Below are 25968 nucleotides of genomic sequence, written 5' to 3'. Positions count from 1 at the left end.
CTGGGCAGTCAGCATTTCACTGTGAGGTCTACACCTGTTGGTTAAGGGCTGGTCAGTCAGCATTTCACTGTGAGGTCTACACCTGTTGGTTAAGGGCTGGGCAGTCAGCATTTCACTGTGAGGTCTACACCTGTTGGTTAAGGGCTTGGCAGTCAGCATTTCACTGTGAGGTCTACACCTGTTGGTTAAGGGCTTGGCAGTCAGCATTTCACTGTGAGGTCTACACCTGTTGGTTAAGGGCTTGGCAGTCAGCATTTCACTGTGAGGTCTACACCTGTTGGTTAAGGGCTGGGCAGTCAGCATTTCACTGTGAGGTCTACAACACCTGTTGGTTAAGGGCTTGGCAGTCAGCATTTCACTGTGAGGTCTACACCTGTTGGTTAAGGGCTGGGCAGTCAGCATTTCACTGTGAGGTCTACACCTGTTGGTTAAGGGCTGGGCAGTCAGCATTTCACTGTGAGGTCTACACCTGTTGGTTAAGGGCTGGTCAGTCAGCATTTCACTGTGAGGTCTACACCTGTTGGTTAAGGGCTGGTGAGGCAGCATTTCACTGTGAGGTCTACACCTGTTGGTTAAGGGCTTGTCAGTCAGCATTTCACTGTGAGGTCTACACCTGTTGGTTAAGGTCTGGGCAGTCAGCATTTCACTGTGAGGTCTACACCTGTTGGTTAAGGTCTGGGCAGTCAGCATTTCACTGTGAGGTCTACACCTGTTGGTTAAGGGCTGGGCAGTCAGCATTTCACTGTGAGGTCTACACCTGTTGGTTAAGGTCTGGGCAGTCAGCATTTCACTGTGAGGTCTACACCTGTTGGTTAAGGTCTGGGCAGTCAGCATTTCACTGTGAGGTCTACACCTGTTGGTTAAGGTCTGGGCAGTCAGCATTTCACTGTGAGGTCTACAACACCTGTTGGTTAAGGGCTGGTCAGTCAGCATTTCACTGTGAGGTCTACTACACCTGTTGTATTCACGTGACTAATACAATTTGATTTGATTTGTTTGACTCTGTTCCATTAATTCCATTTCAGCCATTACAATGAGCCCGTCCGCCTATAGCTCCTCCCACTAGCCTCCTCTATTGGCTACATTTAAATGGGGGAAGCCCTGAATGGGGCTGCCCATGCTAATACAACCTGTTGGGCCTCTAGAGACTTCTATCATTCTCTATGGTAAAGAGCAACTACAACCTGTTGGGCCACTAGAGACTTCTATCATTCTCTATGATAAAGAGCAACTACAACCTGTTGGGCCACTAGAGACTTCTATCATTCTCTATGGTAAAGAGCAACTACAACCTGTTGGGCCTCTAGAGACTTCTATCATTCTCTATGATAAAGAGCAACTACAACCTGTTGGGTCGCTAGAGACTTCTATCATTCTCTATGATAAAGAGCAACTACAACCTGTTGGGCCTCTAGAGACTTCTATCATTCTCTATGATAAAGAGCAACTACAACCTGTTGGGCCTCTAGAGACTTCTATCATTCTCTATGGTAAAGAGCAACTACAACCTGTTGGGTCTCTAGAGGCTTCTATCATTCTCTATGATAAAGAGCAACTACAACCTGTTGGGCCTCTAGAGGCTTCTATCATTCTCTATGGTAAAGAGCAACTACAACCTTTTGGGCCTCTAGAGACTTCTATCATTCTCTATGGTAAAGAGCAACTACAACCTGTTGGGTCGCTAGAGACTTCTATCATTCTCTATGGTAAAGAGCAACGACAACATTTTGCAGTTGTCTGCAGTCAGAACATCATGACTTTCGATCACATGATTTTTGTAAAGTTCATGTAGTGAACGGCTGTGTTCGAGAGGATCAAAAAACGCAATGTATCATGGGTATCATTGGGACTGACTGATCTACAAATAACGAGTCATCATTAATGATCAATCGGGATTTGTAGATCAGTCAGTCGGCAGTCATCTTGGTGCTCTCGAACACGGCCATGATTTAGGCACAAGTCAGGTCCATTTCTATCCCCCCTAACGCAACATACGAAAGACTTGACCATCTGACAAAAGTGATCTGCTCGAACGCGCCCATTTACCCACCAGACTCTCAGCTGCGCTACTGAAGCGTCCACTGTTGTGTCGGGCTTGGACCAGTCCACCTTCTAGACTGCTCTTTAAAACTACACAGAACACCTCACACACATCTCCCTCTCTCACCTCACCTCCAATAATTCACTGTAATATGTATTGTCTTGTTTACAGACGACGCGAGGCTACGGGAGGATCTATTGGCTTTTTCTCCGGTTCTCGTCCACCCCCGCCGAACGGCACAATGGAATATGACTGGCAGCATATGAAGCTGGTGGACCGTCGGGGTGTGATCATATCGCCCAAGCAGCAAGCAGTTGGTTGCGACAGAGCAGATTTGACAACATACCGATATACAGGACCGAACCGAACCTTACCGAACAGGATGGAGTGGCAACCAATGGAGATCAACCCGGAGGTAGAGAACCATCATAATAAATGTGGTTTTAATACATTTATCATAAGGCTGAGACTTAAAATACGCAGCTGCTCGGTTCTAACGGTCTCACTGTCTAAATAATGTATATTTTCTCTTTGTCTGTCTGTGTTTCAGATGCTGAACAAGGTGTGTATTTAATATCATAACCGATATGATGACAGTTGTGTGTATGACGTTACAACCAGACAACAGGACATTATAACCAACAGGTGGGTTATTATGGACCTGGCTCGGTCTGGAGTTAGAAATACTAGTTCGGATCAGATTATCATCTGAACGGCAGCGCGACAGAGGTACACGAGATGAACCTGCCGTTAGAATAGAGCCTTTCCCTCGTAGACTACCGTCCGTCTCCCCGGTAGCATCTCTGCCACGCTGCGCCTGGTGCCCCACCCGGTGTCTAGGATACAGGGTGTGGTCTGATGGAAGGATGGAGAGAGAGCGACTAAAGATCAACTTGTCTCTGCCTCTGATTTGAAGTTCATCGCTATTCATTTGGGACAGACTGCCGTGCGGCCATAATGTTTTGATAAAGAAGTTAGATCAGCGGAGATATGCCTAACGTTAGTGATTATAATATTATTGATTTGAGGCCTGTTCTGCCGAGTCATCATGGACATTTAGTGTCCATTACCGTGTAGAGTTTCAATTCGGGCTCAACAAACCATCTCCGGGTTCTACCCTCTCTACCTGACGGACATTTAACTGCTCTGTAAATCAGATTTGATTGGTCACATACTCATTTTAGCATTTATTGCGGGTGTCGCGAAATGCTTGTGTTCCTAGCTCCAACAGTGCCGTAATATCAAATTCACCCAGCTAAAAGTAAAATAATGGCATTAATAAATATAACAATATTAGGATGAGCAATGTGGGGTGGCATTGACAGTAGAATAGAGTACGGTATATAGATATGAAATAAGCAAAGCATTATGCTATCATTATTAAAGTGACCAGTGATTCCATTAATATAGGACAGCAGCCTCTAAGGTACAGGGTTGAGTAACAGGGTAGCTGCTACTGATGGCTGTTTAACAGTCTGATGGCCTTGAGATAGAAGCTGTTTTTCAGTCTCTCGGTCCCAGCTTTGATGCAGCTGTACTGACCTCACCTTCTGGATAATAGCGGGGTGGTTGCTGTCCTTGATGATCTTTATGGCCTTCCTGTGACATCGGGTGGCGTAGGTGTCCTGGAGGGCAGGTAGTTTGCCCCCGGTGATGAGTTGGGCAGACCGTGCCACCCTCTGGAGAGCCCTGCAGTTTCCGTACCAGGTGGTGATATAGCCCGACAGGATGCTCTCAATTGTGCATCTGTAAAATTGAGTGTTTTAGGGTGTCAAGCCAAATTTCTTCATCCTTCACCACACTGTCTGTGAGGGTGAACCATTTCATATTGTCAGTGATGTGTACGCAGAGCAACTTGATAGTTTAGGCCAACGTTCTACTGTGTCTATACAGAGTATAGTGTTGTCATTGACTGGGTGAGTTCCAGATACATTGTCTAGATGGTCTGGGTGTTCTAATCTAGCCTGTTGGTGTTGAGCTGTGTCCTGGGTGTTCTAATCTAGCCTGTTGGTGTTGAGCTGTGTCCTGGGTGTTCTAATCTAGCCTGTTGGTGTTGAGCTGTGTCCTGGGTGTTCTAATCTAGCCTGTTGGTGTTGAGCTGTGTCCTGGGTGTTCTAATCTAGCCTGTTGGTGTTGAGCTGTGTCCTGGGTGTTCTAATCTAGCCTGTTGGTGTTGAGCTGTGTCCTGGGTGTTCTAATCTAGCCTGTTGGTGTTGAGCTGTGTCCTGGGTGTTCTAATCTAGCCTGTTGGTGTTGAGCTGTGTCCTGGGTGTTCTAATCTAGCCTGTTGGTGTTGAGCTGTGTCCTGGGTGTTCTAATCTAGCCTGTTGGTGTTGAGCTGTGTCCTGGGTGTTCTAATCTAGCCTGTTGGTGTTGAGCTGTGTCCTGGGTGTTCTAATCTAGCCTGTTGGTGTTGAGCTGTGTCCTGTGTTCCTGGGTGTTCTAATCTAGCCTGTTGGTGTTGAGCTGTGTCCTGGTTGTTCTAATCTGTTGGTGTTGAGCTGTGTCTGTGTTCTAATCTAGCCTGTTGGTGTTGAGCTGCGTCCTGGGTGTTCTAATCTAGCCTGTTGGTGTTGAGCTGTGTCCTGGTTGGTCTAATCTAGCCTGTTGGGTGTTGAGCTGTGTTCTAATCTAGCCTCTTGGTGTTGAGCTGTGTTCTGGTTGGTCTAATCTAGCCTGTTGGTGTTGAGCTGTGTTCTAATCTAGCCTGTTGGTGTTGAGCTGTGTCCTGGGTGTTCTAATCTAGCCTATTGGTTCCTGTTAATGTTCTGTTTGACTGTGTTGCAGGTGCTCAGTGGACTGGGGGTGTGTGGTAGCTGGGGCTTCGTGGATGTGTTGGGGCTGGAGGATGAGGGAGTGTCTTCAGTACCTTCTCCCAGCTGCGCCCTCATGCTGCTCTTCCCTCTGACACAACAGGTAACCAATGATCTAGCAGTATCTTTATTACGTTGGAAATATGTAGCGCAGTGATGTGGAGCAGACTGTTCTGGGGACCCCAAGGTGACGCACATTTAGTTTCTTTTGCTCTAGTAGCTTGATTTGATGATTTGAATCTCCTGTGTAGTACTAGGGCAAAACCCAGAATGTGCAACCCCTGGGGTCCCAGGACACTAAACCTCGGACCCTGGGGTCCCAGGACACTAAACCTCGGACCCTGGGGTCCCAGGACACTAAACCTCGGACCCTGGGGTCCCAGGACTGTGTTTGAGAGACTCTGATGTAGCATGATGATGACGATAACGGCGTGTGTTTCAGCACGAGTCGTTCCGGCAGCAGCAGGCTGGGAAGGTGTCGGGAGATACTGACCTCTACTTCCTGAAACAGACGGTGGTCAACTCCTGTGGCACCGTCGCTCTGCTGCACGCAGTCGCCAACAACCCCACCCACATAGAGTATGGTGAGTAGAAACGGGTCCTGCATGGAGCCAAGATGGAGGGGGGACGTTGAATACCCATACTTGCGTTCGTCTTTATCTAGTAGAATTCACTGAACTCTATTGAGGAAGAGACTGGTCTTCATCTAGTAGAATTCACTGAATATTGAGGAAGAGACTGGTCCTTATCTAGTAGAATTCACTGAATATTGAGGAAGAGACTGGTCTTCATCTAGTAGAATTCATTCCTCTTTAGGAAGAGATTGGTCTTTCACTAGAATTCACTGAACTCTATTGAGGAAGAGACTGGTCTTCATCTAGTAGAATTCACTGAATATTGAGGAAGAGACTGGTCTTCATCTAGTAGAATTCACTGAATATTGAGGAAGAGACTGGTCTTCATCTAGTAGAATTCACTGAATATTGAGGAAGAGACTGGTCCTTATCTAGTAGAATTCACTGAATATTGAGGAAGAGACTGGTCTTTATCTAGTAGAATTCACTGAATATTGAGGAAGAGACTGGTCTTCATCTAGTAGAATTCACTGAACTCTATTGAGGAAGAGACTGGTCTTTATCTAGTAGAATTCACTGAATATTGAGGAAGAGACTGGTCTTCATCTAGTAGAATTCACTGAACTCTATTGAGGAAGAGACTGGTCTTCATCTAGTAGAATTCACTGAATATTGAGGAAGAGACTGGTCCTTATCTAGTAGAATTCACTGAATATTGAGGAAGAGACTGGTCCTTATCTAGTAGAATTCACTGAATATTGAGGAAGAGACTGGTCCTTATCTAGTAGAATTCACTGAACTCTATTGAGGAAGAGACTGGTCCTTATCTAGTAGAATTCACTGAATATTGAGGAAGAGACTAGTCTTCATCTAGTAGAATTCATTCCTCTTTAGGAAGAGACTGGTCTTTCACTAGAATTCACTTCCTCTTTAGGAAGAGATTGGTCTTTCACTAGAATTCACTGAACTCTATTGAGGAAGAGACTGGTCTTCATCTAGTAGAATTCACTTCCTCTTTAGGAAGAGACTGGTCTTCATCTAGTAGAATTCACTGAATATTGAGGAAGAGACTGGTCTTCATCTAGTAGAATTCACTGAACTCTATTGAGGAAGAGACTGGTCTTCATCTAGTAGAATTCACTGAATATTGAGGAAGAGACTAGTCTTCATCTAGTAGAATTCATTCCTCTTTAGGAAGAGACTGGTCTTTCACTAGAATTCACTTCCTCTTTAGGAAGAGATTGGTCTTTCACTAGAATTCACTGAACTCTATTGAGGAAGAGACTGGTCTTTATCTAGTAGAATTCACTGAATATTGAGGAAGAGACTGGTCTTTATCTAGTAGAATTCACTGAATATTGAGGAAGAGACTGGTCCTTATCTAGTAGAATTCACTGAATATTGAGGAAGAGACTGGTCTTCATCTAGTAGAATTCACTGAACTCTATTGAGGAAGAGACTGGTCTTTATCTAGTAGAATTCACTGAATATTGAGGAAGAGACTGGTCCTTATCTAGTAGAATTCACTGAATATTGAGGAAGAGACTGGTCTTCATCTAGTAGAATTCACTGAACTCTATTGAGGAAGAGACTGGTCTTTATCTAGTAGAATTCACTGAATATTGAGGAAGAGACTGGTCCTTATCTAGTAGAATTCACTGAACTCTATTGAGGAAGAGACTGGTCCTTATCTAGTAGAATTCACTGAATATTGAGGAAGAGACTGGTCTTCATCTAGTAGAATTCACTGAACTCTATTGAGGAAGAGACTGGTCTTTATCTAGTAGAATTCACTGAATATTGAGGAAGAGACTGGTCCTTATCTAGTAGAATTCACTGAATATTGAGGAAGAGACTGGTCCTTATCTAGTAGAATTCACTGAATATTGAGGAAGAGACTGGTCCTTATCTAGTAGAATTCACTGAATATTGAGGAAGAGACTGGTCCTTATCTAGTAGAATTCACTGAACTCTATTGAGGAAGAGACTGGTCCTTATCTAGTAGAATTCACTGAATATTGAGGAAGAGACTAGTCTTCATCTAGTAGAATTCATTCCTCTTTAGGAAGAGACTGGTCTTTCACTAGAATTCACTTCCTCTTTAGGAAGAGATTGGTCTTTCACTAGAATTCACTGAACTCTATTGAGGAAGAGACTGGTCTTCATCTAGTAGAATTCACTTCCTCTTTAGGAAGAGACTGGTCTTCATCTAGTAGAATTCACTGAATATTGAGGAAGAGACTGGTCTTCATCTAGTAGAATTCACTGAATATTGAGGAAGAGACTGGTCTTCATCTAGTAGAATTCACTGAATATTGAGGAAGAGACTGGTCTTCATCTAGTAGAATTCACTGAACTCTATTGAGGAAGAGACTGGTCCTTATCTAGTAGAATTCACTTCCTCTTTAGGAAGAGACTGGTCTTCATCTAGTAGAATTCACTGAACTCTATTGAGGAAGAGACTGGTCTTTATCTAGTAGAATTCACTGAATATTGAGGAAGAGACTGGTCCTTATCTAGTAGAATTCACTGAACTCTATTGAGGAAGAGACTGGTCTTTATCTAGTAGAATTCACTGAACTCTATTGAGGAAGAGACTGGTCTTCATCTAGTAGAATTCACTGAATATTGAGGAAGAGACTGGTCTTTATCTAGTAGAATTCACTTCCTCTTTAGGAAGAGACTGGTCTTCATCTAGTAGAATTCACTGAACTCTATTGAGGAAGAGACTGGTCTTTATCTAGTAGAATTCACTGAATATTGAGGAAGAGACTGGTCCTTATCTAGTAGAATTCACTGAACTCTATTGAGGAAGAGACTGGTCCTTATCTAGTAGAATTCACTGAACTCTATTGAGGAAGAGACTGGTCCTTATCTAGTAGAATTCACTGAACTCTATTGAGGAAGAGACTGGGTCTTCATCTAGTAGAATTCACTTCCTCTTTAGGAAGAGACTGGTCTTCATCTAGTAGAATTCACTGAACTCTATTGAGGAAGAGACTGGTCTTTATCTAGTAGAATTCACTGAATATTGAGGAAGAGACTGGTCCTTATCTAGTAGAATTCACTGAACTCTATTGAGGAAGAGACTGGTCCTTATCTAGTAGAATTCACTGAACTCTATTGAGGAAGAGACTGGTCCTTATCTAGTAGAATTCACTGAATTTTGAGGAAGAGACTAGTCTTTTCATAATCGGTTGATGATTAGATCCGAGGACTGACTATCAACCAACACAATTGCTGATTAGATGAAGCATTCTCAGTGTGGATGAGGGTAGGATGTTGATGTGCTGCTTACTGAATATATTTATACTAAACACTACATTCTAAATGGTATGTAGTATGATTAGTACACAGTATGTAGTTTTACAAAGTAGTAGGGAAAGACAGATTTCAGACACGGGCCACTTCTCTTCTGTCTGGCAGCAGTGTGTAGTTTTAGTTAGTAGTAGGGAAGCCAGATTCAGACAGGACCAGTGTAGTTTTAGTTAGTAGGGAAGCCAGATTCAGACAGGACCAGTGTAGTTTTAGTTAGTAGGGAAGCCAGATTCAGACAGGACCAGTGTGTAGTTAGTAGGGAAGCCAGATTCAGACAGGACCAGTGTGTAGTTAATAGTAGGGAAGCCAGATTCAGACAGGACCAGTGTGTAGTTAGTAGTAGGGAAGCCAGATTCAGACAGGACCAGTGTGTAGTTAGTAGTAGGGAAGCCAGATTCAGACAGGACCAGTGTGTAGTTAGTAGTAGGGAAGCCAGATTCAGACAGGACCAGTGTGTAGTTAGTAGTAGGGAAGCCAGATTCAGACAGGACCAGTGTGTAGTTAGTAGTAGGGAAGCCAGATTCAGACAGGACCAGTGTGTAGTTAGTAGTAGGGAAGCCAGATTCAGACAGGACCAGTGTGTAGTTAGTAGTAGGGAAGCCAGATTCAGACAGGACCAGTGTGTAGTTAGTAGTAGGAAGCCAGATTCAGACAGGACCAGTGTGTAGTTAGTAGTAGGGAAGCCAGATTCAGACAGGACCAGTGTGTAGTTAGTAGTAGGGAAGCCAGATTCAGACAGGACCAGTGTGTAGTTAGTAGTAGGGAAGCCAGATTCAGACAGGACCAGTGTGTAGTTAGTAGTAGGGAAGCCAGATTCAGACAGGACCAGTGTGTAGTTAGTAGTAGGGAAGCCAGATTCAGACAGGACCAGTGTGTAGTTTTAGTTAGTAGTAGGGAAGCCAGATTCAGACAGGACCGGTGTGTAGTTAGTAGTAGGGAAGCCAGATTCAGACAGGACCAGTGTGTAGTTTTAGTTAGTAGTAGGGAAGCCAGATTCAGACAGGACCAGTGTGTAGTTTTAGTTAGTAGTAGGGAAGCCAGATTCAGACAGGACCGGTGTGTAGTTAGTAGTAGGGAAGCCAGATTCAGACAGGACCGGTGTGTAGTTTTAGTTAGTAGAAGGGAAGCCAGATTCAGACAGGACCCGTGTGTAGTTAGTAGTAGGGAAGCCAGATTCAGACAGGACCCGTGTGTAGTTAGTAGTAGGGAAGCCAGATTCAGACAGGACCGGTGTGTAGTTAGTAGTAGGGAAGCCAGATTCAGACAGGACCGGTGTGTAGTTAGTAGTAGGGAAGCCAGATTCAGACAGGACCGGTGTGTAGTTAGTAGTAGGGAAGCCAGATTCAGACAGGACCGGTGTGTAGTTAGTAGTAGGGAAGCCAGATTCAGACAGGACCGGTGTGTAGTTAGTAGTAGGGAAGCCAGATTCAGACAGGACCGGTGTGTAGTTAGTAGTAGGAAGCCAGATTCAGACAGGACCGGTGTGTAGTTAGTAGTAGGGAAGCCAGATTCAGACAGGACCGGTGTGTAGTTAGTAGTAGGGAAGCCAGATTCAGACAGGACCGGTGTGTAGTTAGTAGTAGGGAAGCCAGATTCAGACAGGACCGGTGTGTAGTTAGTAGTAGGGAAGCCAGATTCAGACAGGACCGGTGTGTAGTTAGTAGTAGGGAAGCCAGATTCAGACAGGACCGGTGTGTAGTTAGTAGTAGGGAAGCCAGATTCAGACAGGACCGGTGTGTAGTTAGTAGTAGGGAAGCCAGATTCAGACAGGACCGGTGTGTAGTTAGTAGTAGGGAAGCCAGATTCAGACAGGACCGGTGTGTAGTTAGTAGTAGGGAAGCCAGATTCAGACAGGACCGGTGTGTAGTTAGTAGTCGGGAAGCCAGATTCAGACAGGACCGGTGTGTAGTTAGTAGTAGGGAAGCCAGATTCAGACAGGACCGGTGTGTAGTTAGTAGTAGGGAAGCCAGATTCAGACAGGACCGGTGTGTAGTTAGTAGTAGGGAAGCCAGATTCAGACAGGACCGGTGTGTAACAGTGCTGTCTCTGTGCCAGATGGTGACTCTGCTCTGAAGAAGTTTCTAGATGAGACGGCTAACATGACCCCCGCCCAGCGAGCCACCCACCTGGAGAACAACCAGGTAACCCACACATTCACAGTGATCGACACACACCATGGCTATGTCCCAATTACCGCTCCTTCCTCCCAAAGTGTGTACTTGTTCTAAGATGGGAACTCCCTTTATCCAAGCTTCCTCCACTAATCCTATATCTGCAGTGAACGAGTCCATACTTCAGGAGGAGAAGGTAGATATTATTGGGGGACTCCACTAGTCCATACTTCAGGAGGAGAAGGTAGATATTATTGGGGGACTCCACTAGTCCATACTTCAGGAGGAGAAGGTAGATATTATTGGGGGACTCCACTAGTCCATACTTCAGGAGGAGAAGGTAGATATTATTGGGGGACTCCACTAGTCCATACTTCAGGAGGAGAAGGTAGATATTATTGGGGGACTCCACTAGTCCATACTTCAGGAGGAGAAGGTAGATATTATCGGGGGACTCCACTAGTCCATACTTCAGGAGAAGGTAGATATTATCGGGGGACTCCACTAGTCCATACTTCAGGAGAAGGTAGATATTATCGGGGGACTCCACTAGTCCATACTTCAGGAGAAGGTAGATATTATCGGGGGTAGACTCTACTAGTCCATACTTCAGGAGAAGGTAGATATTATCCATACTTCAGGAGAAGGGATATTATCGACTCCACTAGTCCATACTTCAGGAGAAGGTAGATATTATCGTGGGACTCCACTAGTCCATACTTCAGGAGAAGGTAGATATTATTGGGGGACTCCACTAGTCCATACTTCAGGAGAAGGTAGATATTATCGGGGGACTCCACTAGTCCATACTTCAGGAGAAGGTCCATACTTCAGGAGAAGGTAGATATTATCGGGGGACTCCACTAGTCCATACTTCAGGAGAAGGTAGATATTATCGGGGGACTCCACTAGTCCATACTTCAGGAGAAGGTAGATATTATCGGGGGACTCCACTAGTCCATACTTCAGGAGAAGGTAGATATTATTGGGGGACTCCACTAGTCCATACTTCAGGAGAAGGTAGATATTATTGGGGGACTCCACTAGTCCATACTTCAGGAGAAGGTAGATATTATTGGGGGACTCCACTAGTCCATACTTCAGGAGGAGAAGGTAGATATTATTGGGGGACACCCATCTTCAGGAGGAGAAGGTAGATATTATTGGGGGACACCTCACGTCTGGCCTCGTGAACCAGGCTTCCTTAACTGGAAACCTGGGAAGATCCATGTCAGAAATCCGCTAGAGAGGTTGGAACCCGGTCTAAATCAAGTCTTCGCCTCACAACAAACCAATCAAATGCCTTGCTTGGGAGGAGCTCCGAAGGTGTTCACCAGGGTAGTGCCGTAGGAGTTACCGTGACAACTAACATGTCAACAGAACAGACACTGACTAAACATTTAGAATTTTCACAGTTACCGTGACGACTAACATGTCAACAGAACATCACAAACAGGCTGACTATGTTTATTATCTCTGTCCTCAGTTTCCCCCTCAATGGAAAGATTCCCCAGTTCCAGTCCATAATATTCTCAGTCAATATGGCCTGTCTTCTCCCGTGGCCTGTCTTCTCCCGTGGCCTGTCTTCTCCCGTGGCCTGTCTTCTCCCGTGGCCTGTCTTCTCCCGTGGCCTGTCCCAGTCCTAGACTTGTTTTTGTTTAAGTCTTATCCAAACCGTAATTTAACCACATGGAGTAAACTGAAGTTGAACCCTAACCTTACTTACTTTTTTCACCTACATTTATTTTCACATTTATAAGGTGAAAGGGAGGAGACTGGTTAAAGAAGGATTTATAAGGTGAAAGGGAGGAGACTGGTTAAAGAAGGATTTATAAGGTGAATGGGAGGAGACTGGTTAAATAATAATAATAATAATATATGCCATTTAGCAGACGCTTTTATCCAAAGCGACTTACAGTCATGTGTGCATACATTCTACGATAACAACATTAGACCATTAGACCATAACAACATTAGACCATAACAACATTAGACCATTAGACCATAACAGCATTAGACCATTAGACCATAACAGCATTAGACCATTAGATCATAACAACATTAGATCATAACAACATTAGACCATTAGATCATAACAACATTAGACCATAACAACATTAGACCATTAGACCATAACAACATTAGACAATTAGATCATAACAACATTAGATCGTAACAACATTAGATCATAACAGCATTAGACCATTAGATCATAACAGCATTAGACCATAACAACATAAAAAGAAAAGAAGGATTTATAAGGTGAATGGGAGGAGACTGGTTAAAGAAGGATTTTTAAGCCTTGAGACATGGGTTGTGTATGTGTACCATTGAGGGTGAAAGGGAGGAGACTGGTTAAAGAAGGATTTATAAGCTTTGAGACATGGGTTGTGTATGTGTACCATTGAGGGTGAATGGGCAAGACACTGTTGAAGTGCCTTTGAATGGGGTATGGCAGTAGGTGCCAGGGGCACCGGTTTGTGTCAAGAACTGCAGCGCTTCTGTGTTTCACAACAGTTTCCTGTGTATCAATGGTTTTTAACCGAAAGGTTGCTGGATCGAATCCCTGAGCTGACAAGGTAAAAATCTGTCGTTCTGCCCCTGAACAAGGCAGTTAACCTACTGTTCCCCAGTAGGCCGTCATTATAAATAAGAATTTGTTCTTAACAGACCTGTCTAGTTAAATATAACAAACTGTGGGACCTTATGGACAGGTGTGGGCCTTTCCTACTCCTGCCAAATTAATTGAGTTTACCACAGGTGGACTCCAAGCCGTAGAAACATTTTTAAGGATGATCAATGGAACCCATATACACCTGAGCTCCACTTCTAGTCTGATAGCAAAGGGTCTGAATACTGGTGTAAATAAGCTATTATATCATTTTAGAAATTAGCCAACATTTCTAAACCTCTTTTTGCTTTGTCAATATCGGCGATTGTGTGTAGATTAATGACGGGGGAAAAACCCAATTTAATCCGTTTTAGAATAATGTAACAAAGTGCGGAAAGTCTCGGGGTCTGAATTCTTTCCAAATGCACTGTTTAATGTAAAAACCTGCATGTCTACATAAATTTGTTTAAATGTGTTTATTGTTGTCTCTTGCAGGCCATCAGAGAGGCTCATGATGAAGTGGCAGCACAGGGCCAGTGCAGGGTGAGAACACAATGCAACATAAGGACCTCCTCAGATGTTACTTATGTAGAATGTCATCTTTTATACCCTCCCTCTTTCAGGTGGAGGCAGATAACGTGAACTTCCATTTCATCACCTTTGTCAATGTGAAAGGACAGCTTTATGAGCTGGGTGAGTGTGTGGCTGAGTCCCGGTGTTCCCGCCCCTTCTCCCCTTGTGTCCCGCCCCTTCTCCCCTTGTGTCCCGCCCCTTCTCCCCTTGTGTCCCGCCCCTTGTGTCCCGCCCCTTCTCCCCGGTGTTCCGCCCCGTCTCCCCAGGTGTGTATTTACACACTTTCTCTGTCTCTCTCTGATTCTGTTGTGTAGATGGTAGGATGGAGGGACCGGTGAACCATGGAACCACCAAGGATGACTCCTTCATCAAGGTACGTTCCTCTTCCATTCATCTAATCCCAGCCGACGTGTCAAACCTTCGGTTCATCTAATCCCAGCCGACGTGTCAAACCTTCGGTTCATCTAATCCCAGCCGACGTGTCAAACCTTCGGTTCATCTAATCCCAGCCGACGTGTCAAACCTTCCATTCATCTAATCCCAGTAGAGGTGTCAAACCTTCGGTTCATCTAATCCCAGCCGACGTGTCAAACTGTGTAAAGTCAGATTTTATTCCCCACGAAGAATCACCCTACAGAGCAGCACAGTGTTTTTCCTCACAAAAGTAGCGGCTCCCCGGCAGCCGGATGTGGGAGTGCATACCTTCTATTGCTAGCTGATGTGGGAGTGCATGCCTTCTATTGCTAGCTGATGTGGGAGTGCATGCCTTCTATTGCTAGCTGATGTGGGAGTGCATGCCTTCTATTGCTAGCTGATGTGGGAGTGCATGCCTTCTATTGCTAGCTGATGTGGGAGTGCATGCCTTCTATTGCTAGCTGATGTGGGTGTGCATGCCTTCTATTGCTAGCTGATGTGGGAGTGCATGCCTTCTATTGCTAGCTGATGTGGGAGTGCATGCCTTCTATTGCTAGCTGATGTGGGAGTGCATGCCTTCTATTGCTAGCTGATGTGGGAGTGCATGCCTTCTATTGCTAGCTGATGTGGGAGTGCATGCCTTCTATTGCTAGCTGATGTGGGAGTGCATGCCTTCTATTGCTAGCTGATGTGGGAGTGCATACTTTCTATTGCTAGCTGATGTGGGAGTGCATGCCTTCTATTGCTAGCTGATGTGGGAGTGCATGCCTTCTATTGCTAGCTGATTGCTAGCTGATGTGGGAGTGCATGCCTTCTATTGCTAGCTGATGTGGGAGTGCATGCCTGCATGATGTGGGAGTGCATGCCTTCTATTGCTAGCTGATGTGGGAGTGCATGCCTTCTATTGCTAGCTGATGTGGGAGTGCATGCCTTCTATTGCTAGCTGATGTGGGAGTGCATGCCTTCTATTGCTAGCTGATGTGGGAGTGCATGCCTTCTATTGCTAGCTGATGTGGGAGTGCATGCCTTCTATTGCTAGCTGATGTGGGAGTGCATGCCTTCTATTGCTAGCTGATGTGGGTGTGCATGCCTTCTATTGCTAGCTGATGTGGGTGTGCATGCCTTCTATTGCTAGCTGATGTGGGTGTGCATGCCTTCTATTGCTAGCTGATGTGGGAGTGCATGCCTTCTATTGCTAGCTGATGTGGGAGTGCATGCCTTCTATTGCTAGCTGATGTGGGAGTGCATGCCTTCTATTGCTAGCTGATGTGGGAGTGCATGCCTTCTATTGCTAGCTGATGTGGGAGTGCATGCCTTCTATTGCTAGCTGATGTGGGAGTGCATGCCTTCTATTGATAGCTGATGTGGGAGTGCATGCCTTCTATTGCTAGCTGATGTGTTTAAACTGGAATAATGTTGTAGTTTACACGGGCAAGTATTAGAATATTTGCCAGGGCATATTTAATTATTAATCTGACTATTTCTCATAGATCTGGGAAGCTAAAAGGCTAGCTAGCTTGCTGTGTTTAGCCATACTGGAGATGGGCTAGCTAGCAGGCCTGTAGCGCTATGCAGGTGTAGCTTGTAGAAAGAGTCAGGAATATGTAGTGTGGAGAGGATGTGTTCATTAGGATAATGTCTCCTGAGATGTCATAATACAATGTTGATGCCTGGCCAACATCTCAACGCAGAATGGAGTATATAGACATTCTACATCTGTCAGACATCTTGCCATTGAGCTCACTGCGTCCTCCCAGTGTACCCTCTTTAACCAGAGGGTTGTGCTAGCTGGGCTGTTCGTCTAGCGTTTCGCTACACCCTAAATAACATCTGCTAAATATTTGATTAATTTATCAGAGGCTCCAGAGCCACAGTTAATCTCTCTCGTCTCTCTCCCCAGGATGCAGCCAGGGTGTGTCGGGGTTTTGTGGAGAGAGCAGAGGGAGAGGTCCGCTTCTCTGCTGTGGCCCTCTGTCATACCTAGAGACCCTGGAGGGACACACACACACACACACAGGTGAACCATGGTGTACACACACACCTGGTATGTACTGGAAACATAGTTTGCACTCTCCCCACACAGCACACACACAGCACACATGCGTAGATGGTAGTTTGCACAAGCCTGGTGTCACGTTGATGTCACTTCTGCTGTACTGTTTCATTTATTTAAGTCAGATCACCACTGAGAAAGTAGTGCACTTACATGGGGGAGTAGGGAGACGTTTGATCTGCAGCCTGTCAGGTGTTCCTGTTTTTCTGCTGTCTGACTCCTCAGCTCTGTTTCTAACAGCTGTTACTTCAGACTACTGTGTTGGGATGACGTTGTTACTGTGTTGGGATGACGTTGTTACTGTGTTGGGATGACGTTGTTACTGTGTTGGGATGACGTTGTTACTGTGTTGGGATGACGTTGTTACTGTGTTGGGATGACGTTGTTACTGTGTTGGGATGACGTTGTTACTGTGTTGGGATGACGTTGTTACTGTGTTGGGATGACGTTGTTACTGTGTTGGGATGACGTTGTTACTGTGTTGGGATGACGTTGGGATGACGTTGGGATGACGTTGGGATGACGTTGGGATGACGTTGGGATGACGTTGGGATGACGTTGGGATGACGTTGGGATGACGTTGGGATGACGTTGGGATGACGTTGGGATGACGTTGGGATGACGTTGGGATGACGTTGGGATGACGTTGGGATGACGTTGGGATGACGTTGGGATGACGTTGTTACTGTGTTGGGATGACGTTGTTACTGTGTTGGGATGACGTTGTTACTGTGTTGGGATGACGTTGTTACTGTGTTGGGATGACGTTGTTACTGTGTTGGGATGACGTTGTTACTGTGTTGGGATGACGTTGTTACTGTGTTGGGATGACGTTGTTACTGTGTTGGGATGACACTGCAACAATTTTGGCTGTGCTTTGCCTTTCTGTGTCTTCCTGTGCTGCTGACTGCCAATAAACAACCAAACTACACACTTCTCCTCTGTGTGACGGCATTCACTTCTGTCATTACTTTACTTGAGTAGCTTTTCAGAGTAAAATGTTGAAGTAGCTTCTACTTTAGGAGGGTTTTTCAGTTCTCTTTCATTTACATTTACATTTAAGTCATTTAGCAGATGCTCTTATCCAGAGCGACTTACAAATTGGTGCATTCACCTTATGACATCTTTCCATCCTGATATTTTCAAACATGTTCGATTTTACTTAAAGTAGTATCTGTACTTTAATATGTTTATTTGACTTCTTTCACTTCACTAGATTCCCCCAAAAATACGTACATTTTCCCTGACAGACAAAAGTGCTCATTACATTTTGAATGCTTAGCAGGACAGTGTCCAATTCACTTTCTTGTCGAACATCTCTGGTCATCCCTACTGCCTCTGATCTGGAGGACTCACTAAACAGAGAACATCCCTGGTCATCCCTACTGCCTCTGATCTGGAGGACTCACTAAACAGAGAACATCCCTGGTCATCCCTACTGCCTCTGATCTGGAGGACTCACTAAACAGAGAACATCCCTGGTCATCCCTACTGCCTCTGATCTGGAGGACTCACTAAACAGAGAACATCCCTGGTCATCCCTACTGCCTCTGATCTGGAGGACTCACTAAACAGAACATCCTTGGTCACATCCCTAGTAGGGGGGGCATTATCCCCTAGTGGGGGGGTGAAATTATCCCCTAGTGGGGGGGGGGGGGGGCAGTTATCCCCTAGTAGGGGGGGTGAGTTTCCCCAAACACTCATCGATCATATTACTACTTACATCAAATGCTCTACATTTTTCTCTCAACAGGTGGGTTGTTTATCGTAAAGCTTTTGTACTTGTATATTGAACATTTATAACCCCAGTGGAATACATCTACAACTTCTTCAAAATGTCAAATGTGATCAATTTACCACAACTGTTTTGTTGTTGAAATATCTCCAAGTTGTGATAAATAATTTGGGTCCATCTTGTGGTAACGTGAATTAAGGGGGAGATTTATCCCCGGGGGCCAGTTACACCTAGAACCATAATATGTTTTGATCCTTTAGAACATTATTTTTAAACGCATCTAAACGGAATTAAAAATAAATTTGGACTTTAAAAAAACTTCCATGTACATTAAATATGTAAATGTAAAGTAGCCTAATAATGAAACCATGTATTGATGTGAAAACAGATTTGTATGTGTATCAATTAATCTGTAAAAATCAATTAAAAAAACATGTTGAAAATACATTTCATTAAATAACAGAAGTCCAAAGTTATCGCTGTGGTCGTCGGACGGAAGTTGTCCAGATCAGAGCTGGGAGCGCGTGGCCGTGGTTACAGACGCGGTGCGGCAGCGCGTCGCCGTGGTTACAGACGCGGTGCGGCAGCGCGTCGCCGTGGTTACAGACGCCGTGCGGCAGCGCGTTGCCGTGGTTACAGATGCGGTGAATCAACGCGACCTTTCTGCTTCTCTGGCGCTCGGTGGCAGCAGCGTCACGTTGTCTCGCCAGCTGACCGGAATTATAACGCCACCGTTTGTAAAATACACCCCCCCCCCCCTCCAACATTCTTCTATCCTCCCCGTCCTGCGGGCACCAGGACCGGCTGCTTGGCGTCTGTCTCGCGCCTGGCCGGTTGGAGGTTATTTTTAGTGTCCGGTTGGTTCGTGTTGCAGTGTGGGGAGTCACGATAGATCATTTTCCTCTACAGCCCAACCGGGAGACGCTCACGCCGAGTTACGGAGAATCCTGCTAGAATAACGGATATAACAGATACCGTGAGCCTTAACCGGTGGAATAACAAGCCCAGCTGTCCGGTAGGAATTAAGGGACGACATTGCCGAGCTTTTCTTAACAGAGAAAGGATATTTAAACCCCACGAACGCACCGTTATCAGAGATGGCCAGCACCGGGACTGAGCGCGAGGAACCTCACGTTCCCCTGGACGAACTGAGACATCCCGAGCCTGCATTCAGAGAGGCGCAGAAATGGATTGAGGTGACATGTCTGTGTATCTAAACAGGGGTTATTACCGGGGTTATAAATGTTATATTACAGTAGGAGGTTCTAGACAGTAGGGGGTTATAAATGTTATATTACAGTAGGAGGTTCTAGACAGTAGGAGGTTATAAATGTTATATTACAGTAGGGGGTTATAAATGTTATATTACAGTAGGGGGTTATAAATGTTATATTACAGTAGGAGGTTCTGGACAGTAGGGGGTTATAAATGTTATATTACAGTAGGAGGTTATAAATGTTATATTACAGTAGGAGGTTCTAGACAGTAGGGGGTTATAAATGTTATATTACAGTAGGAGGTTCTAGACAGTAGGGGGTTATAAATGTTATATTACAGTAGGGGGTTATAAATGTTATATTACAGTAGGGGGTTATAAATGTTATATTACAGTAGGGGGTTATAAATGTTATATTACAGTAGGAGGTTATAAATGTTATATTACAGTAGGAGGTTATAAATGTTATATTACAGTAGGAGGTTATAAATGTTATATTACAGTAGGAGGTTCTAGACAGTAGGGGGTTATAAATGTTATATTACAGTAGGGGGTTATAAATGTTATATTACAGTAGGAGGTTATAAATGTTATATTACAGTAGGGGGTTATAAATGTTATATTACAGTAGGAGGTTATAAATGTTATATTACAGTAGGAGGTTATACATGTTATATTACAGTAGGGGGTTATAAATGTTATATTACAGTAGGGGGTTATAAATGTTATATTACAGTAGGGGTTATAAATGTTATATTACAGTAGGGGTTATAAATGTTATATTACAGTAGGGGTTATAAATGTTATATTACAGTAGGAGGTTATAAATGTTATATTACAGTAGGAGGTTATAAATGTTATATTACAGTAGGAGGTTCTAGACAGTAGGGGGTTATAAATGTTATATTACAGTAGGAGGTTATAAATGTTATATTACAGTAGGGGGTTATAAATGTTATATTACAGTAGGGGGTTATAAATGTTATATTACAGTAGGAGGTTATAAATGTTATATTACAGTAGGGGGTTATAAATGTTATATTACAGTAGGGGGTTATAAATGTTATATTACAGTAGGGGGTTATAAATGTTATATTACAGTAGGAGGTTATAAATGTTATATTACAGTAGGAGGTTATAAATGTTATATTACAGTAGGAGGTTATAAATGTTATATTACAGTAGGAGGTTCTAGACAGTAGGGGGTTATAAATGTTATATTACAGTAGGAGGTTCTAGACAGTAGGGGGTTATAAATGTTATATTACAGTAGGAGGTTCTAGACAGTAGGGGGTTATAAATGTTATATTACAGTAGGAGGTTATAAATGTTATATTACAGTAGGGGGTTATAAATGTTATATTACAGTAGGGGGTTATAAATGTTATATTACAGTAGGAGGTTATAAATGTTATATTACAGTAGGAGGTTATAAATGTTATATTACAGTAGGGGGTTATAAATGTTATATTACAGTAGGGGGTTATAAATGTTATATTACAGTAGGAGGTTCTAGACAGTAGGGGGTTATAAATGTTATATTACAGTAGGAGGTTCTAGACAGTAGGGGGTTATAAATGTTATATTACAGTAGGAGGTTCTAGACAGTAGGGGGTTATAAATGTTATATTACAGTAGGGGGTTATAAATGTTATATTACAGTAGGAGGTTCTAGACAGTAGGGGGTTATAAATGTTATATTACAGTAGGAGGTTCTAGACAGTAGGGGGTTATACATGTTACATTACAGTAGGAGGTTCTAGACAGTAGGGGGTTATAAATGTTACATTACAGTAGGAGGTTCTAGACAGTAGGAGGTTCTAGACAGTAGGGGGTTATAAATGTTATATTACAGTAGGAGGTTCTAGACAGTAGGAGGTTCTAGACAGTAGGGGGTTATAAATGTTATATTACAGTAGGAGGTTCTAGACAGTAGGGGGTTATAAATGTTATATTACAGTAGGAGGTTCTAGACAGTAGGAGGTTCTAGACAGTAGGGGGTTATAAATGTTATATTACAGTAGGAGGTTCTAGACAGTAGGGTGTTATAAATGTTATATTACAGTAGGAGGTTCTAGACAGTAGGGGGTTATAAATGTTATATTACAGTAGGAGGTTCTAGACAGTAGGGGGTTATAAATGTTATATTACAGTAGGAGGTTCTAGACAGTAGGAGATTATAAATGTTATATTACAGTAGGAGGTTATAAATGTTATATTACAGTAGGAGGTTCTAGACAGTAGGAGGTTATAAATGTTATATTACAGTAGGAGGTTCTAGACAGTAGGAGATTATAAATGTTATATTACAGTAGGGGGTTATAAATGTTATATTACAGTAGGGGGTTCAAGACAGTAGGGGGTTATAAATGTTATATTACAGTAGGAGGTTCTAGACAGTAGGAGGTTATAAATGTTATATTACAGTAGGGGGTTATAAATGTTATATTACAGTAGGAGGTTCTAGACAGTAGGGGGTTATAAATGTTATATTACAGTAGGAGGTTCTAGACAGTAGGGGTTATAAATGTTATATTACAGTAGGAGGTTCTAGACAGTAGGGGGTTATAAATGTTATATTACAGTAGGAGGTTCTAGACAGTAGGGGGTTATAAATGTTATATTACAGTAGGAGGTTCTAGACCGTAGGGGGTTATAAATGTTATATTGCTGTAGGGGGTTATAAATGTTATATTACAGTAGGAGGTTCTAGACAGTAGGGGGTTATAAATGTTATATTACAGTAGGAGGTTCTAGACAGTAGGGGGTTATAAATGTTATATTACAGTAGGAGGTTATAAATGTTATATTACAGTAGGAGGTTATAAATGTTATATTACAGTAGGAGGTTCTAGACAATATTACAGTAGGAGGTTCTAGACAGTAGGGGGTTATAAATGTTATATTACAGTAGGAGGTTCTAGACAGTAGGGGGTTATAAATGTTATATTACAGTAGGAGGTTCTAGACAGTAGGGGGTTATAAATGTTATATTGCTGTAGGGGGTTATAAATGTTATATTACAGTAGGAGGTTCTAGACAGTAGGGGGTTATAAATGTTATATTACAGTAGGAGGTTCTAGACAGTAGGGGATTATAAATGTTATATTACAGTAGGGGGTTATAAATGTTATATTACAGTAGGAGGTTATAAATGTTATATTACAGTAGGAGGTTCTAGACAGTAGGGGGTTATAAATGTTATATTACAGTAGGAGGTTCTAGACAGTAGGGGGTTATAAATGTTATATTGCTGTAGGGGGTTATAAATGTTATATTACAGTAGGAGGTTCTAGACAGTAGGGGGTTATAAATGTTATATTACAGTAGGAGGTTCTAGACAGTAGGGGGTTATAAATGTTATATTACAGTAGGAGGTTCTAGACAGTAGGAGGTTCTAGACAGTAGGAGGTTATAAATGTTATATTACAGTAGGAGGTTCTAGACAGTAGGGGGTTATAAATGTTATATTACAGTAGGAGGTTCTAGACAGTAGGGGGTTATAAATGTTATATTACAGTAGGAGGTTCTAGACAGTAGGGGTTATAAATGTTATATTACAGTAGGAGGTTATAAATGTTATATTACAGTAGGAGGTTCTAGACAGTAGGGGTTATAAATGTTATATTACAGTAGGAGGTTCTAGACAGTAGGGGTTATAAATGTTATATTACAGTAGGAGGTTCTAGACAGTAGGGGGTTATAAATGTTATATTACAGTAGGAGGTTCTAGACAGTAGGGGGTTATAAATGTTATATTACAGTAGGAGGTTCTAGACAGTAGGGGGTTATAAATGTTATATTACAGTAGGGGGTTATAAATGTTATATTACAGTAGGAGGTTATAAATGTTATATTACAGTAGGAGGTTCTAGACAGTAGGGGGTTATAAATGTTATATTACAGTAGGAGGTTCTAGACAGTAGGGGTTATAAATGTTATATTACAGTAGGAGGTTATAAATGTTATATTACAGTAGGAGGTTCTAGACAGTAGGGGGTTATAAATGTTATATTACAGTAGGAGGTTCTAGACAGTAGGGGGTTATAAATGTTATATTACAGTAGGAGGTTCTAGACAGTAGGAGGTTATAAATGTTATATTACAGTAGGAGGTTCTAGACAGTAGGGGGTTATAAATGTTATATTACAGTAGGAGGTTCTAGACAGTAGGAGGTTATAAATGTTATATTGCTGTAGGGGGTTCTGGACTGGAGACCTGGGACTGAGGGGATAGCCTATAAATGTTATATTGCTGTAGGGGGTTCTGGACTGGAGACCTGGGACTGAGGGGATAGCCTATAAATGTTATATTACAGTAGGAGGTTCTAGACAGTAGGAGGTTATAAATGTTATATTGCTGTAGGGGGTTCTGGACTGGAGACCTGGGACTGAGGGGATAGCCTATAAATGTTATATTGCTGTAGGGGGTTCTGGACTGGAGACCTGGGACTGAGGGGATAGCCTATAAATGTTATATTACAGTAGGGAGTTCTGGACTGGAGACCTGGGACTGAGGGGATAGCCTATAAATGTTATATTGCTGTAGGGGGTTCTGGACTGGAGACCTGGGACTGAGGGGATAGCCTATAAATGTTATATTACAGTAGGGGGTTCTGGACTGGAGACCTGGGACTGAGGGGATAGCCTATAAATGTTATATTGCTGTAGGGGGTTCTGGACTGGAGACCTGGGACTGAGGGGATAGCCTATAAATGTACTGTTGCCCTGTCACCTGTTGTCTCGCAGGGTGTCCGGTTACAACTTGACTAGAAGGCACAATGTGGGACATTACTGCTGCGTGATGAAGTGTGTGTGTGTGTGTGTGTGTGTGTGTGTGTGTGTTGAGTGAAACTAAGGGAATATTATCTATTAAGGGATGGAACTTACTAGAATAGTATCTCTCCGTTCCTCTCGGTGGCCATGTTTGGTTTGTCTGAAGACACCTGGTGAGAGAAACCCGTTCCCCCTGAACGCATGCACCAGAACCCCGCCTCCCGCAGGCGAGAGCCAGGAGATTCCGGATGGTAGCCATGGCAGTGAAAATGTGGACTAGTATTCACGCACATGGCTCTCTCTGTGATGTTTACAATCAGTGACTTCTGTGTGTGTCGAGGGGGGGGGTCTTGTTATTGTGAGTAGATCTACATGGTAACCTGTTTTCCACCATCTGATTGGTGGACAGCGACTGAGTGAAGTCAGCTAGTTCAACACTTCCTGTCTCAACCAGAGATCATGAGGATGATGATGGTATCTTTGGTATCTTGTCAATCACCACCTTCACACACACACACACACACACACACACACACACACACACACACACACACACACACACACACACACACACACACACACACACACACACACACACACACACACACACACACACACACACACACACACACACACACACACACACACACACACACACACCTTAGCCAGATACATTTAAACTCTGTTTTGACCAATTCCTGACATTTAATCTTAGTAAAAAGTCCCTGTATTCGGTCAGTTAGGTTTATCACTTTATTTTAAGAATGTGAAATGTCAGAATAATAGTAGAGAGAATGATTTATTTCAGCTTTTATTTCTTTCATCACATTCCCAGTGGGTCAGAAGTTTACATACACTCAATTAGTATTTGGTAGCATTGCCTTTACATTTTTTTAAAACTTGGGTCAAACATTTCGGTTAGCTTCCCACAATAAGTTGGGTGAATTTTGGCCCATTCCTCCTGACAGAGCTGGTGTAACTGAGTCAGATTTGTAGGCCTCCTTGCTCACACACACTTTTTCAGTTCTGTCCACACATTTTCTATGTGATTGAGGTCAGGGCTTTGTGATGGCCACTCCAATACCTTGACTTTGTTGTCCTTAAGCCATTTTGCCACAACTTTGGAAGTATGCTTGGGGTCATTGTCCATTTGAAGGCCCACTCTGTCAATCACAACATTCTTATTGGCAGACTCGACAGCCTTGGTTTCTCAAATGACTGCCTGGTTTACCAACTACTTCTCTGATAGAGTTCAGTGTGTCAAATCGGCGGGCCTGTGTTCTGGACCTCTGAGTCTCTATGGGTGTGCCACAGGGTTCAATTCTCGGGCCAACTCTCTTTTCTGTATACATCAATGATGTTGCTCTTGCTGCTGGTGATTCTCTGATCCACCTCTACGCAGACGACACCATTCTGTATACTTCTGGCCCTTCTTTAGACACTGTGTTAACTAACCTCCAGACGAGCTTCAATGCCATACAACTCTCCTTCCGTGGCCTCCAACTGCTCTTAAATGCAAGTAAAACTAAATGCATGCTTTTCAACCAATCGCTGCCCGAACCTACCCGCCTGTCCAGCATCACTACTCTGGACGGCTCTGACTTAGAGTACGTGGACAACTACAAATACCTGGGTGTCTGGTTAGACTGTAAACTCTCCTTCCAGATTCACATTAAGCATCTCCATTCCAAAATTAAATCTAGAATCAGCTTCCTATATCGCAACAAAGCATC

The 25968-nt window shown here is 43.3% G+C and overlaps 2 protein-coding genes across 2 annotated transcripts in view; both read left to right on the top strand.

Moving 5' to 3' along the window:
* The first annotated feature begins 2300 nt into the window (after positions 1–2300).
* On the top strand, positions 2301–17002 carry LOC124021170 (ubiquitin carboxyl-terminal hydrolase isozyme L1-like). The gene is made up of 9 exons (XM_046336519.1): positions 2301–2456; positions 2592–2603; positions 4829–4957; positions 5297–5438; positions 10803–10888; positions 13965–14012; positions 14093–14162; positions 14357–14415; positions 16357–17002. The coding sequence occupies exons 1-9, from the start codon at positions 2304–2306 to the stop codon at positions 16438–16440; spliced, it is 783 nt and encodes a 260-aa protein (XP_046192475.1). The 5' UTR covers positions 2301–2303; the 3' UTR covers positions 16441–17002.
* A 2333-nt stretch (positions 17003–19335) lies between these two features.
* Positions 19336–25968, top strand: part of LOC124021167 — an 86784-nt gene continuing 80151 nt past the window's right edge. Inside the window, exon 1 of the mRNA XM_046336515.1 lies at positions 19336–19440. Coding sequence (XP_046192471.1) covers positions 19342–19440 — 99 coding nt within the window. The 5' untranslated portion in view covers positions 19336–19341. The remainder of the gene's footprint in view (positions 19441–25968) is intronic.

Source organism: Oncorhynchus gorbuscha, unplaced genomic scaffold (assembly GCF_021184085.1).
Source record: "Oncorhynchus gorbuscha isolate QuinsamMale2020 ecotype Even-year unplaced genomic scaffold, OgorEven_v1.0 Un_scaffold_1072, whole genome shotgun sequence".
Taxonomy (NCBI): domain Eukaryota; kingdom Metazoa; phylum Chordata; class Actinopteri; order Salmoniformes; family Salmonidae; genus Oncorhynchus; species Oncorhynchus gorbuscha.
The sequence above is the reverse complement of the archived record's forward strand: the minus strand, read 5'-3'. Positions and strand labels throughout refer to the sequence as shown.